General features: G+C 38.8%; 1 protein-coding gene across 1 annotated transcript; it reads left to right on the top strand.

Annotated features, from left to right (window-relative positions):
- The first annotated feature begins 1,433 nt into the window (after positions 1-1,433).
- On the top strand, positions 1,434-16,972 carry LOC134661252 (stress-activated map kinase-interacting protein 1). Its single transcript, XM_063517239.1, has 7 exons — positions 1,434-1,887; positions 9,885-10,268; positions 10,911-11,142; positions 12,254-12,356; positions 14,409-14,596; positions 15,670-15,805; positions 16,759-16,972. Exons 1-7 carry the CDS (start codon positions 1,553-1,555, stop codon positions 16,953-16,955), a joined length of 1,575 nt encoding a protein of 524 aa, XP_063373309.1. The 5' UTR covers positions 1,434-1,552; the 3' UTR covers positions 16,956-16,972.
- The last annotated feature ends 255 nt before the right edge of the window (positions 16,973-17,227 follow it).

Here is a 17,227-nt window from a genome sequence, read left to right as displayed (position 1 = left end):
CGTAATACAATTACATAGAGATGTATAAGGTCTCTTAATGTCGAATTACATAAAAAAACTATAATAATAATATTAAAATAAAAACAAAACAGATACATGGAAAAAAAAATCTAAACTTATTTAGAGGTGTAAATGTCTCTAAGTGTCAGAACTAAAAAATAACATAGTTTATCAAATTATCCTTAGAGATGTATAGGGTCTCCAAGAGTCACAATCCTGTATGATTAACACATTACGAGAAAAAAAAAACATACGAGAACCGAATGAGGCGTCTCACTGCAATTAAATTAAAAAATAAAGTTACTAAATATATTCGTGTTAAGCTGGCCACACACACTAGGTTTTGTGTGTCGGTATTGCTTGTGCAAGCAAAACCAACAGGCACGACCGAGTTCCATAGGGCACACACACGTAACGACAAACCTGCACAAACTCTCAGTTCAAACCATCATGGCACCGGTAGCGGTGGTTGACGTAGACGCAATAGCGCTATTAGGTTTATATTTCGTCAGCCATACACGCATACAAACCATGAATCCACTCCACACTTAAAAATAATAAAACTGGCCAAGTGCGAGTGGGACTCGCGCACGAAGGGTACCGTACCATTATCTATAAAAACGGAAAAAAAATCATGTGTTGTATGGGAGCCCCACTCCGACTCGCACTTGACCGGTTTTTTAGTATTTGTTGTACTAGAGGCAACAGAAATAGATCATCTGTGAACATTTCAACAGTCTAACTAGCATAGTTCATGAGATACAGCCTAGTGACAGACGAACGGACGGACAGTGGAGTCTTAGTAAAGGGTCCCGTTTTACCCTTTGGTTACGGAACCCTAAATATCTACTAAAAATCCTCTACAATTGCATTTCGTTTGCGAGACGACATTGTTGCACAGTGACGTGCGACCTATCCCCTCGGCAATCACTGGATAACTGAAGCCTATCAAGCCTGCCAGCCACACACGTTCAGTTATGCCTGCGCAAGCGAAGTGCGCAAGCACAACCGACAGGTAAAAAATATAAATTTTGATATTTTCAATTTTGCTTGCGCAGGCAAGGAGTTTGCTTGCGCAGGCAAGGAGTCATGTCATACACACGTTCAGTTATGCCTGCACAAGTGAACTGTGCAGGCATAACCATCGGTTATAACCTAGTGTGTGTGGCCGGCTTTAGCTTAAACAGACCCGTCTCCACAAACTACACACAACTACAACGTCGATTAGTAAATGAATCAGACGAAGATGTAAAAATATATGAAGTAATAAGTTTTAAACGTTTTACGCTTCCATCTACGAAATTGTATCGATTCGACTGTCTTTTCTGTCGTACCCAATTTGTACCAAAGTCGTACTGTACCGCAAACATTTGCATCCGTGTCCCAGCCCTTAATTACCATAGACAAAAAAAAAACAATTCACTTTGACAAGATTATGACAGATAATTATTTGTTTGGGATGGCAACTTGTGCATGTGTTTTGAATCGTAGCAAATAGATCGGGGATTTAAGAGTAATTAATCTTGTTATAACATAAATAACTGAAATCACGATGGCCACATTAGATAACAAGATATGGTTGCTCAAAAACATAAGAGACGCGTTCATAGCCACGGATGATACGGGCTTGTGCGAGATTGTTATGGCCGGGGAGGATTTCTCGAAGATATTTCAAGCGAAAGCGGCAGACGAGCGGATCAGGTTGAAGGATGAGAGGTTGTGCCGGCCGAGCACGAGCCACGGGCGGGACGGCATGGGCAACATATCGGAGGATGAAGACCAGGAGATCGTGACCCAGTTCGACGCGTATCCTCAGATGGAGGATAGCGAGGAGGACGACCTCATGAGCGGCAGCTACATACGATATGATGATATTGGAGGACACAGGTATGCAACACGGTCTTATATGAGTCTTTCCGAAATTGGGTAGGTAGAGTCTGTGAAGAGTCGTAGAATGTATTGCATCCCATACATTTCATGACTCTTCTCTTTCCGCACAGACTTTATCATTGTATTTTCGGTTAATATTAATTAAGGGTATAATATAACCATTAAATACGTTATGGTAATAATAATTTACTCCCCATGACCAGTTTGTCCGAATCCGTAACCTTCAGTGAACTCTTTTAAAAACAGACTCGGTGAACAGTTTATGAACGGTAAAACACAGGAGCAGGACATTGATGTGCATATATCAGATATAAGCTGCCGGTGCATTCATATAATGCCTAGATCATAAAATGTTGTTTTGCTGCTGGTTTATTTTTTGCTGAATCTGAATAACACAGTACTCATTATTATATGATTGGTTTTCAGCAATTACTAAAAATTCTATACAATTGTATCTAATGTATCAACGCCGCCAGCCTTCTGGGCACCCTACCGGTCGGCACAGACTTGGGGCCAATTTTTTATTTGTAGGTTTTTACTTTTTAGGTAGTTTTAGTTTAGTATATATTTAGTTATTAGTTTATTTTATTTTTGTTAGTTGTAATTAATTTTACGTGATATATTGTGTATTTTTTGAGTTCCGTATTTATTTTGTTGGAAAATTTAAAAATCTGTTTAAGCGTTATGTATTGATATTCAATAATATATTAATTACGTCACACGAACTTCTAGGTTTTTTGACCCCTCCCTCCCCTCCTTGTCACACTTGGTCACATTTGGCAAACCCCTCCCCCCTAGTGTAACATTTTTTCTACGAAATCGCCAAATCGAATTAAGTACCTAAGCATTATTAATATTTTATCAAAATATTTTTGACGATATAAATATTAGTAATTTTATAACCCTAAACTGCTTAGGAAGGAAAATTAAACGAATAAAAACGATTATTGAAAATAATTTAAATAAATTTTCGGTTACTGATGAAGTTAAAGTAACGTCACAAAGTTTATGTCTCCCCCCTCCCCCATGGCACAATATGTCAATTTTCTTGACCCCCTCCCTCCCCCTAAACGTGTGATGTAATTAATGGATGACCCCTAATGGCAAGAGTTCATGTGTCACCAGAGTAGATTTTTGATGGGGTATTGATTGGATGAGAGTTAAGGGGAATAAGGGTTTCCATGCAACAGGGATAAAAATCAGTTATCAATATGTGGTATTTCCAATCAGCTTTGGGTAATTTATATGATTCACATACACTATATGGTTTTGTTTGTTATAGTAAAAAGCTTTCATCATCCTAACTTATACCATGTTTTTTTTTAGCCTTCTCCTTGACAGACAGATACTAGACGACATTTTCTCTTGTCTTCATTTTATCCTACCTGATCCTTTGCTTTTCATTCTGTTCAGTTCCTTAAACTTTTATGTATACTAGTATACTTACTTTTATGTATACTAGGCTCTAGTATTTTTAAAATCAAATGGATAAAATTAAAATATAATAAAATATGGTTTAAATCAGGCTTTTAGCCCATAATACATTGAGACAAACACATAGTACAATTATACAATTAAATCATTCACTGCCACCGACGCACATGTGCGTCCACCGTCATACAAGTTTGTTCCTAGGCCACGCCCCCTGGCAGTGAATGCGTTAAATAAGGACTCAATTTAAAATTTAAGGATAAGGACTCAATTTAAGATTTAACTTACTAATTATGTTAAATACATTTTGTGTCTAAACTTTTGTCCTGTAGGTAATGGCTTGTGCGATTTTTTTTATTTGATATAAAGTCTATATTTATTATCAATTAATCTTTATTCCATTGCAATGCACAGGACATGAATAAAAATGTTTTTCACTCACTTTACTGTCACACTTCTTCTTTGCCTGGCCCTTTCCCATTTTATTTGGGGTCGGCCCTCCATATCATGTGTCTCCTGAAGTTTAATGTGATAAATAAATAAAATGCTTGGTTTAATACAATCTAATTTGAGATTAACGGAAATAATCCTAAAACTCTTGTTTGTTTAATTTAGTGTATTACAGATGAACAGCAAAATTAGTTTTACCAACCTGAACTAGAATTACTAAATCCGATTACATTTTACACACATGATTACAGCATTTATTGTTATAGGCAAATAGACTAGAATCGTCTAAACACGCACATGGATTAAAGTCACTATATCCATAGAGAAAAAATACATAGAGTGCTCACTCCATACATCAGTTTTAGTGCCAAAAAGACTATTAGCATCTAGCATCGAGTAGCGGAACTATCAGTACTGCTACATCTATTGTCAAGTAGCAGTACTGATAGTTCCGCTACTCGATGCTAGATGTAGACACTGAAATTAATAGTCTGAACTGATGTATGGAGTGAGCACTCTTGTCTTACTATATTTCTCTATGCTATATCTCACACATCTTTGTATGACAATGTTTTGCTTAGGTGTGAGCTTGGCCTTAATCTACATATATTGTTTTCTCAAACAATATTTATATAATTGAGCTTTATTTCATACCTACTAAGGTTGCTTTTGCGAATTTAAACATTCAATTTGCGAATGCTGACATTGTACAAAAGCTGCGGTGTGTACAATATTTGCGGGTAGGTTACGATATTTTACTCTTTATTGCTATGGTTTTAAGGCTAGTGTGTATGCTTTTAAATTTATTTTAAATACAAACTGTACATGTTCTAAGAATTTGATGCTAGTACTGTTTGCTGTGTCAGCCCTTATCAGGCCTCTGCGAATATTATTTCTTACTCACACATCAGTCAGTGAACAACTTTTTTGTTTGTGTTAATTGGTTTTTTATTATGGAATTTCCGGGATTTGACCAGCCTTTAGACCATTATAGGTATTTATAGATTTATTTATAAGTATCTAATCACTCGTTTATTAATTTGGTCTGTAATTTGTAGTTAAAGTTGCGATTAACATCAATTTGAAATAAATACGACGCAAGTTATAAGAATGAATCGAAAATAGGGTAGACTGTGTATTTCTGTCCACCCAACTTTGTAAAAAGATGCCTAAGGTTATGTGATTTCTACAGGTTAGACTTAGCTGCAGTGCAGATGTGTCTGAAACATTTTTATATTTAAATATTGTTGCAACTGAATTTGTTTGTATCTTTGTTCGATTTGAACAATGGATTTTCCGGGATTTGACCAGCCCCTAGACCATTTTAGGTAATTATAGATTTTTAATTATATTTCTTAGCTGTTTCGATTTATTTTGTGTTTTTATTTTATTGCTAACTTTTAAAAGTAATTATGTATGTGTAAGATTTTCGATCTTTTCATAATTGGGTAATTTTCTGAAATTGGGTAGACCGCTTATTAGTCTACCGAGTTACTGGCTTTTCTCTGAATAAAAGTAACTATATAATAAGTTTTTTTTATAATATCTGCATTCATAAAAAATAGGCTCAAAACTAAGGTAACCACAATAAATATTTTTAGTAATAGCCCAACATACATTACTTGTGTCTGCTATAATATTTTCGACTTACCCTGCCTGTGCCATTGAATGCGAATATTGCGAATCTATTTTATTTTGTGCATTTGTACCTATTTTAGGTTTGTAAAATTAGTTTATAGTTTATCTTGCTCTAATTGTGTATATTTTAACTAAATCTATTAAAGTGTGAAGAGGTAACAAAGAGACAAAGTTACTTTCAAATTTATAATATTACATACTAGCTTCTGCCCCCGACTTCGTGTAATGATGATGATGATTGATAAATATTATCCCATGTCCTTCCCCAGGCCTCAAACTATTTCCATACCAAATTTCATCTAAATCGGTTGAGCGGTTTAAGCTTGAAATGGTAACAGTCATACGGACAGATTTATTTCCCATTTTTAATATTAGTAGGGATGAATGCGCGTGAGTATGAATTATAGTTACAGAAGTTGCCTTAACAAATTATATACCTAAACCTTCCGCAAGAATCGCTCTTTTGATAAGCTCAAAAACTACTGAACAGATTTCCATACTGTTAGCATCCTCCTAAAACTCGTTAAATCAAATTGTAAAATTAAAAGGGTAGTAGCTGATTTATTACCACAATATGGCGGTAGGGTGCGCAGGCGGCCATTAGACGATCGGGGCTGAACTCAAGAGGCGATACGGTGGATATTGAAAGGAAAATCAATGTATCAGAATAATGAAAATACAAAGCACTGTTTTTAAAAGGATGTTGCCTTATTTAACCAAGGACGGTTAATACATGCGGTCCTGAAAATCTGTTCAGTAGTTTTTGAGTTTATAGCGAACATACAAACAGACAGACGCGGCGCGGCGGGGGACTTTGTTTTATAAGATGTACCTACATGACAGTAAAATTGTAAACACTCGTCAGTTTATAATCTCGCTAGATAAATTATAAACTGACGGTATCCCTACGGGTTCAGAATCTTACGGTGTCATATAGATAGATAACTACAGATTGAGCTGAAATGTTTAACAAGGCATTCTTACTTCAATAATTCGCAGTTTTAAAAGGATAATTAGTACCTACCCAAGGAAAATATTCGTCATAATCATAATTTCTCTTACATATGGGATTTAGTTATTATAGTTTTCCTTTACGTTATTTCCAATGTGATAACGTGTATTTTGTATAATTCAGTTGCTATGCGAATTAATATATTTTTGCTAAAGTAGTAGTAGTAGTAGTAATCACTTTATTGCACACAACACAGGTTTACATAATATTTACAGAAATAAAGGTACAAAGGCGAACTAATAAAATAAATAAAACGTTTATTCAGAAATCTTGCTTACAACTAATTACATATATTCTTCTGCCAAACCACAGAGTGGTTTGTTGGCAGACGAGGCTCCTTTATGTTCATGCAAGCTAGGTAGTTGACAGGTAACTTAAACTTAGGTATCACTCGCACAGTGGTTCGAATAATGTCTGAGGATAAACTTGATTGAGAGACTGGTTTTTGTGGTTTTGGACCTCCAGATCTGTGCATACCAATGTTACCATTTATATTCAGAAAGAATCGTTTAATTTATTTGTTGTTTTCTGTAAATTATGCTTGATATGATATTATAATACAGATACACTAGCGATTGTGCTTAGATAGGTGCAAAGGGGCCCACTGATTACCAGTCCGCCGGACGGTATCGGCCTGTCAGTTTTTCGAAACTGTCAACTTTTTGTTCCAATTCCAACTGACAGGCCGATACCGTCCGGCGGACTGTTAATCAGTGGGCCCCTTTAAGTTAACAGATGTCATTATTTTGTTTTATTGGAGTATTTTTATTTAATATACGCCTCAATAGCATGTTATGCAATGATGCACGCTGCTCAGCTGGCCAGCCTCGATTTTCCTAATTCGCATCACTCACGACTCACGAAATTAATTTGTAATTTATTGTGTAATCGATTTAAGCCATGTACTGCACATTAAGTACATTATAATAACACACCCCAGCGTCTTTCTCACACTTTGCGTTCGAAAATTATTGGTATTTTAAAATCGGAAATCCGCCGCTGGACAGCTATACGAGAATGTATAGATTGACAGTTTATATTATTAATTCGTCTTTGAATTGTAAGTTGGCGTCATGTGGCTGCTTTTTGCACGATCAGCAAAGGTTTTATTTTACTAAACTACTACTATTACTGAGTGCATCAAGTGTTGTTTAAGGTTTCAATGGAGTCAGCATTTAAAGTGGGCGATGACGTTTATGTATTATGATATTTATAATTATTATGATTACCTATTCTTATACCTTTAAACGAGCAATTCTTGTTTGGAACGGCTCTAAGATTTCGATGAAATTTGGTATATGGGGGATTTCGGGGGCAAAAAATCGATCTAGCTAGGTCTTATCTCTGGGAAAACGCTCATTTTTGAGTTTTTATATGTTTACCGAGCAAAGCTCAGTCTCCCAGATCCCAGATATTATGATTTATCAGTAGGCATCGGAGTTTTTGTCGCATGGTAAGACTAATAGCAAGCTATGGAGTCGACATTTGCCATAAATGTAAACTCTTATTCATACTCATACTCATGATTAATTTTATTTAATATGAGTTATATGAGAACAGATTACTAAATAGTTACTACGTATATGAGTTTAATTTATTAAACCTCATTTGTTGCAATAGAGCCGAAAGTGAATGGAACTGTCACCTAAGAAAATAACCTTCCACAATTAAAAAAGTTATGAATTAATTCTATCACTACTGTCATTGATTAGTTGTTTACTTGAAAGATATTTTACGTTTCAACATGTGTCCGTGTATACTTTCATACTTATTTAAACGAGAAATTGGAAAGATTAATCAGATGTGCGATTTGGTCGAATCAATTTTATCAGCGGTCAGTACCTGCATAACATTAGGTCTTTCGCAGCGATGTAGTTTGTATAGTTGTATGTTAAAATAGTTGAAGTTATGAATTCATAATCTAATAGAAAAATATTTTTTTATATAATTTGACTAAGATAATATACACGACTGACCGCTCTAAAGGCATTTTAGGATAAATTAAATAAATGAGTATGAGTATGAATAAGAGTTTACATTTATGGCAAATGTCGACTCCATAGCTTGCTATTAGTCTTACCATGCGACAAAAACTCCGATGCCTATTTATCAGCCAAAGAAAAAAAAGTATAACACATTTTAGCATTAACTCAATGATAATGTTAAGTGTATTTTAAGGGTGACACGAACCTGCCACCCTAAGGCCGCTCCCATACAATCGTTTTACAACGACATGCTTAAATTGCATGAAGCTTGGCATGAACATTTACGTAACATACCTATATATAAATACACGATAGCGTCTACGTTATTTACTTTCCATACATACATCTCGCTCGCACTAATATGCGAGTACGAGCGAGATGTACAGAAAGTTACGTTCTCGATAGCGTTTATGGCAGTGCCACTGGTGGTTATTAGACACGCTCCGTGATTCTTACGCCATTTAGGGTTCTAGCTAAATTGGACATTCCATAGCCTAAGTATGGAACAACCCATGGTCTAATAAAACATGGTCTTCTCTTCCCAGAGTGTCACTTGCCTACGTCACAATAACATTGCCACTTTATTTCAACATAACATGTTACATGGGTACATTACATCTATGGTTAATAAGTTAAAATATTTCTTTATAATTTTCATTTATATGTATTTTATCTTAAATTTTACAATAACACATCATTTTTAATTATTCGTTAGCAATATCTTCCGATTCACGAAAGAAATTTCAGACGTTCGGGTAATTCTGTTTACACTACTGGTAACACAGGATAGCGCTGTCACATTTGACAATCCGCCATTTTGTCCCTGACCGTCATCCTTGTCGAACGCGTGTTAATTGTTATTTCCTTCTCGCTCAGTGTCAGCAGTCGCAGTGTTTTCCAAACTTTTCACGTCGTAAGCTTGGTAATTAATGTTTTGTTACGAAAATGGTTGGCTGCTCTATTCGGAACTGTAAGAGTAGGAGTGAAAAGTGCAGTATAGATTTGTTTTATTTTACTATGTTTCTACATGAATAACTTAAAATTAATGCCGTTAAAATAATTTTCACCGTTGGTTAAAATTCTCCCACATTTTAAAGTTTGAGAACCTGTAAACAGCATGATGACGTAGGCAAGTGACAGGTCATTCGCGAATCTCGGAAGAGAGTACCAGGCGGAGTATATTATTATACCATGGGAACAACCAATTTAGCTAGGGTCCTAAATGGCGTAATGTGGCTGTCATCATACCGCCCTGGCTGGTTTCGACCACGGCGACTGTATAGCACTTATTATTGAGAGCGACGTTCGTGAGCTGTCAGGTGATTGACATCCGATTTTAGCAGAAAATTTACGGTCACATTGACTGCAGGTCGGAGGGGTGACAAAATTGTAGCTGATGACCTCAGTCAAGTGGTCGGTATACTTGATCCTTATCATACAAAAACGAGAGCTTAATAAAAATATCTTTCCAATTTCAGACAAAGATCCAACACAGCGCAGTGGCTCGACAAAAAGGAGCAAGCACTAAAGAAGGCATCTAAAATAAAAGTAATCAAATGGGACGACACCTCCACCGAGCTCACCGAAGAGCAGATCGCGGACAATTTCACCAAAATGGAGATCAGAAAACCTAAACAGAAGTCCATGCTGACGGAGCTGCTGGAGAAATGTCCGGATTTACCCCACATGCAGTATTTAGAGTATGCCAAGTTCGACGGCACGGCGCAGTTGGGGTTGCAGACGAAGATGTTTAAGATATTTATGAAGATATCGGAGAAGTATCATAACTATCCGTTGGTTGTGTGCGTTATTGCGACGGCTAGGATAAAGGATTTGATTGGATTCACGTGCTACAAGTACAGGTAATTTTTATTATAGGTACCTACTCTTCTGGGGCCCATTTCTCGAACGGTATTAGACTAATATTATTAGTCCACGAACTGTCAAATCGTATGTTTCCATAGCAAGACACTAATAATATTAGTCTAATATCGTTCGTTAAATTCGCCCCTGTTTAGTTTTGAGTACTGTCACCTGCAATAATATGTTACACAACGAAAGCCGCAAAAATATCTAACACGATCTTATTTGTAGAGCCATATGAGCGTGTCACATATTTTGTACGGGACCTCAGCTAGGGACCTCATATGAGCCCCGATGAAAATTAGTTCGTCTAGTTCCACACAACAATTTTGTTTATTATAATAAATTTTACACTTGAACATAAAATGACCCAGTAATGGGTCCATTACTGGATCATAATATGTAACAATTATTAATCTAATACGATCATTTATATTCTTCAGCTTTCATAAACAATAGTTACTGATTTTCAAAAAGCGTTTTTCAATTAAAAGACATGTCAAGATCGCTTACCTTCTTTCTAATGCTAAAAAAACGAACTATAGTAATAGCCCTTTTCACATTTCACATTCCTACCCGTCAAATCAAAAATCGTTATTTTTTCTACGAAATGGTACTGAAACCAAATGGTGCTCCTCCAGCATCGAGCACCCGGACATCGCTCTCGGCAACATCAACGAGTACGGGCTCTGCATCGCCGAGGACGACGGAGACGTGGACCTCGCGTTCCCGTGCCTCGACGCGCACGAGCCGTGCGCCAAGTTCGGCTTCACGTGCCTCGGCCTCATCGAGCTGAACAAGCGAGACGACAACAACGTCACCAGCTCGCTGCCTGAGGACGCCACGGGGTTCCAGGGGTTCATGTTTCCTAAGGTAACGCGAATATATACCTTAGTCATCTATAGTAAGGCTAATTTTAAGGGTATGTTAGGCAATGCTTCATCGAACTGAACAAGCGAGACGACAACAACGTCACCAGCTCGCTGCCTGAGGACGCCACGGGGTTCCAGGGGTTCATGTTTCCTAAGGTAACGCGAATATATACCTTAGTCATCTATAGTAAGGCTAATTTTAAGGGTATGTTAGGCAATGCTTCATCGAACTGAACAAGCGAGACGACAACAACGTCACCAGCTCGCTGCCTGAGGACGCCACGGGGTTCCAGGGGTTCATGTTTCCTAAGGTAACGCGAATATATACCTTAGTCATCTATAGTAAGGCTAATTTTAAGGGTATGTTAGGCAATGCTTCATCGAACTGAACAAGAGAGACGACAACAACGTCACCAGCTCGCTGCCTGAGGACGCCACGGGGTTCCAGGGGTTCATGTTTCCTAAGGTAACGCGAATATATACCTTAAAGTCATCTATATAAGGGTAATTTTAAGGGTATGTTAGGGTAAGAATCATCGACTCATTTCACAAGAATCTACGTCAACAACGTCACTAGCTCGCTGCATGGGGACGCCACGGGGTTCCAGGGTTTCATGTTTCCTAAGGTAACGCGAATATATACCTTAGTTATCTATAGTAAGGCTAATTTTAAGGGTATGTTAGGCAAAGCCTCATCGAGCTGAACAAGAGAGACGACAACAATGTGACCAGCTCGCTCCCTGAGGGCGCCACGGGGTTCCAGGGGTTCATGTTTCCTAAGGTAACAGCCAATTTTACAACTATATAGTAAGGGTAATAAGACTCTTATTAGGTATTAGACGGTATGTTAATCAAAGACTCAACGAACTCAACAAAAAAGACAACAACGTCACCAGCTCGCTGCAAGACGCCACGGGGTTCCAGGAGACTCATCAACTAATTTCACAAGAAACTATGCCTGTCAGATTGTGTTACAAGTCTCGTTTTATGTGTACCGACTTGACAAATGAGAGACTGTGGAAATGTCACATCCCGTCCCTTGTGTTGTGTGGAATAACTAAGCATTGTGAAGAAAGTTTGCAATACTCAATAATATGTTCTTTATTTACTAGGTGAACGATTCGGGGCAGAGTCATCAGAATCCTTCTCGACACAACACGGGCGGCAGCGCCACCTCTGAAGCGGTCAAGAATGCTCTAGAGGCGGTCAATGAAGGTAATGTAAAAAAAAAACAACTGACTCTCGTAATAGGCCAATCAAATTAGATATTTATCGAAGAATTAATTCCCAGCAAGCTGGAAATCATTTTAATACCTTCATCGTCATCTTCCTCGCGTTGTCCCGGCATTTTGCCACGGCTCATGGGAGCCTGGGGTCCGCTTGGCAACTAATCCCAGTAATTGGCGTGGGCACTAGTTTTTACGAAAGCGACTGCCATCTGACCTTTCAACCCAGGGGGGAAACTAGGCCCGTATTGGGATTATTCCGGTTTCCTCACGATGTTTTCCTTCATCGAAAAGCGACTGGTAAATATCAAATGATATTTCGTACATAAGTTCCGAAAAACTCATTGGTACGAGCCGGGGTTCGAACCCGCGACCTCCGGATTGCAAGTCGCACGCTCTTACCGCTAGGCCACCAGCGCTTCATCACCAAATCAAAAATCAAATCATTTTAATACCTTCATTTGCTCCTAAATGCGCCGTACTGTCTGGATAGATAGATAAACCATTTATTAGCTTACACATTGACAAAAAACAGAAAAAATATCAAACTAAAACTAAAATCAGGAACAAGATGTATCAATAAATGTGTTGTGTGCGTTGCAGCAAAACAAAAGGGTTCTGGCTCAGTAATACCACTCTTTCGGATGAAGCACTGATAATTTGGCTAGAACCCAGATCACGAACAGATTATCGATGTAAAAAATAATAATAATATAATATCTGATCAGTAGCCCGACCAAGATTCGAGTCTACAAGACTGTAATTAGACCAATTTTGATGTATGGGTGTGAAGCTTGGACGCTGACTCAGAAAGAAGAGAGCAAGAGCTTTTAGTGGCGGAGAGGAAAATCTGGCGGAAGATTCTGGGGCCTATCAGAGAGGAAGATGGAACTTGGAGGCGAAGGAAAAATAGGGAGCTAGAGGAGCTGGTTGCGATGCCCAATATAATTGGCGAGATCAAAGCCACACGACTCCGCTGGCTTGGTCACCTGGAGAGGATGGGGGAGGATCGTGCTGTGAGAAGAGCGTATGTGGGGCGCCCGGGCGGAAAACGTCCGTCTGGGCGTCCCAGATACCGCTGGAGTGACGAAACCCAGAAAGACCTGTCCGCCCTCGGAATACCCAACTGGCGCGAAGTGGCACAGAATAGGACAGAGTGGCGCTCTCTTGTGTCAGAGGCCAAGATCCTCTTTGGGTCACTGAGCCAGTGATGTATGTATAATATCTGCCAGCCCGAATGCAGTGGTTCGCTCCGCGCGCGACCCTTTCACCCCGCTGTAGCCTTACGAAAGCGCTGCGGCAGTATTTCGCCCGCAAGATAGATTAGCTGTCTCTTTCTAATCAACACAGAAATAGTAACTATCGCGGCGAACTCTTCGTGCCTCCCTACACTAGCGTGTTTTGAGCGTCGCGTCGGCGTCTAGTCAGTATGGAAAATGACGTTACTGCGCAGTTGCGCCGACGCGTCGAGCAGCAGCCATAGAGTTGACTAGACGCTGACGCTCGGAGACGCTAGTGTAGGGTGGCCCTTTCTAGAGCCGTCAGACGTAAGATAGTCATACTCCACTTTACTAAAGCCTGACCAGGAATCCAGTGATCGTTAATTTTCCAGCAATATTATTTATTTAGAAATTTAGAAATTTAATTCAGGCAACCAGGCTCATATTACAAATATACCTTATAGACTAATATACATATGTATTTTATAAACTTAAAACAGCATATTGGTGCAGCATAGTAAAAATAAAGGATTTTCTTAATTTTTTTTCTAGGGATCGGATTGGTTAAGGTTAATATTACTGTTATTAACCCTAATTATCTATTCCACCTAGAGTAGGGCATACAGATGCTTTTAATCAACAATGCTGCACCAAAATTGCTGGAAAATTAACGATCACTGATGATCACGCGCCATGTTGCGGAATTTCACTGGAATTATTTTTTCATACTATACTGAACTGTTACCCTATACATGAGAATAACAGCGCCCTCTTGCCAATGATCATATATTACTGGTCAGACTTTAATTTTACTTTCGCAGGCCTCAAGAAAGCCGACAACGACCTGGACAAGCTCCACTCCCACGCTATGGCGACTTCCGCCCCGCAGTACAAGGCATACAGGGTGCACATGCTGCGGCGAGTCAGGGCCAACACGCTCATACAGCTCGGGGTGTCCATAGACAGGGTCGAGGTGGAGCCACTTGCTAACAACAAGCACACACACTGGGTGAGTCTACCAGTACGGAATACAACTATTAGAATAGGGTACAGTCACAGACAATCCAACCTCTAGACATAGCATAGTCGCACTACCCCCTCTGCCACACATACGGTAGCGTTACTCCATCTTCGAGTCAATCCCGTGCCGTGATTGGTCAGTGTCTTTGAACGGACCAATCACGGCACGGGATTCGCTCACCTCGTCCCCCCGCACCCCCGTATTTTTGGCAGCATCGGTTTCATGAAAGAATTGGCCTAAGCTCAGTCTAGAGGTTGGATTGTCAGTGGGTACAGTTTACTCTTGTTAATTCAAACCAGCGATAATTCGAACCTCACAATTCGAAGTTATCACGAGTTCCCTAGAATATCTCTTTATATTTCGAAATAAATCGATACATTTTTAAGCACTTGGTAATTCGAACAAAAACAATCATCGCCAAATAACAAAACGACGCGTTAATTCGAACTCATAGGCGTCAAACACTCTACAATTCAAAGTTGTCAGATTGCAGCTCTCACAGAGGCAATAATGGACCGCACATTTTGAGACAAGTTCAAGTTTTTCGTTGCACTCTTTCGTTGGTTATGTATGTGTACAGATTAAAAGTTAGTGTTTAAAAGAAGGAGTTAATCGAAAAAATGGAGGTACAGGTGGGTAGACAAGTGATGTTACAAAAGAATTTTCAGATCAGTCTCAGCAATGTGCATTGAAGCAAACTCATGTTTCAGACTTCTTCCGAAACTAACCGTTTCATATTGTAAAAAAATGAGTAGTTAATCAATATTTGATTATTACCTACCTATTCAATAATTCGAACTTTCATTATTTTTTCTCTCAAAAATTTCGAACCATTTGATATTTCAAACTCTCGATAATTCGTAATATTTTAAAAGTCCTTCGAGTTTCGAATTAACGAGAGTCGACTGTATTTGACTATATTTAAAATAAATCACTTCAAACCATGCATGAAATAAAACTCTAAAAGGGATTAACCGTTTCGTTTCTGTTTTAAAAAAATTAAATTACAAAGCACTGGTTATAAAGTTTTTATTTTATTTTTAATTATAATGTTGTTCCAGCTAAAACCGAAGTACTTCATGCACAGCATCGACTCTATAGCCTGGTGTCAAATAATGGAGGCGAAGGGGAATAAGTGCGTGTTCAGGATCGTGTACACCGACGAACAGAAACCGTCCACATTCGACCGTAGCACAAGTATGTGACAACTTACCCCCTCATTCATAAAACTATACGGGCCTGCGGGCTCAGCATGGTTCCATTTTTATCAACTATCACTATGCTAGTCACTTTCGCAGTTACATACTTGTTAGAACGTGACAGGCATGGTGACAAACGATAAAAATGCGACCGTGCTACTAAGGCTGGTTTAGTTCAATTATGTCCAAGGCTCGGGAAAACGCCCGTCATTTTGAAAACATTACCCTGATCCGTACAACACAGACTTCTTTATACCAATGACGACGATTAAATATGCCCTAATGACATCCATAGATCGTAAACGAACGAATTATGAAGCTTCGTGAACGTCAGCTGCCGCTCCGTTGGTGGGTTGCGTATGGGCATAGAGAAAAAAATACATAGAGTGCTCACTCCATACATCAGTTCAGACTATTAATTTCAGTGTCTACATCTAGCATCGAGTAGCGGAACTATCAGTACTGCTACTTGACAATAGATGTAGCACCGACCGGAAAGTCTTATCTCAACAGCATAAGGCTTTCCGGTTGGTGGCTACATCTATTGTCAAGTAGCAGTACTGATAGTTCCGCTACTCGATGCTAGATGCTAATAGTCTTTTTGGTACTAAAACTGATGTATGGAGTGAGCACTCTATGTATTTTTTTCTCTATGGTATGGGCATTATTATAAACATATTCTATTAGCGAAGTCGTAAACTACATATTTCTATGGCATATTATAAAAACATCCGTACAAGTACATGCGGCCCACACCAATTTTATCTAGAAGTAGTAGTTGCGTTTTATTAGAGTGGTAACCTTCTATACCTATATTATCTATTCTGTGCCTTCGTACATTCCGACAATGTTCACGATAACGCGCGGCGCACGATAGGCGTGGCTATCTACTTACTGTAACCAAAAGTTTTCTTGCTAACAAAAACATAACGTGTCCACCGACCGTTTCAGGTTTCTTCCACTCGAACTCTAACTACAAGTTCCACGACTTCGAATGCGACCACCCGACCGCCAAAGAGATTGTCGAGAAAGTCAACACCATTCTCGAGTTCCGCAACAGCCCGTGCAGGAGAGAGTACAAGACCGCTAAAGAGAAGAAACTACAGACCAGGAGGAGTTTCCACTCGAAACATATGAGTAGCAGCTAACTAGTTTACTTTTAAGGCCGCAGCAAAGAGAATAGAGTGTATAGAGAGTTAGGGCTCATTTAGACGGCGCGCGAACTCGTATACGATTTTATTTACATTGCGGACGATTGAGGTTACAACAATTCAGCCGACCGATCAAACGACGCAATGTAATGAAACTCGCATGCGAGTTCTCGCACCGTCTAAATGAGCCCTTACTGTCATGGTGAATTATGTAGCCACGGTAAATTTACTGCCATCTTTCGACAACAGATTAAAACTGGTAGAACGCC

The sequence above is a fragment of the Cydia amplana genome, chromosome Z, assembly GCF_948474715.1.
Source record: "Cydia amplana chromosome Z, ilCydAmpl1.1, whole genome shotgun sequence".
NCBI lineage: Eukaryota > Metazoa > Arthropoda > Insecta > Lepidoptera > Tortricidae > Cydia > Cydia amplana.
Note: the sequence above shows the minus strand (reverse complement) of the source record. Positions and strands in the feature narration are given on the sequence as shown.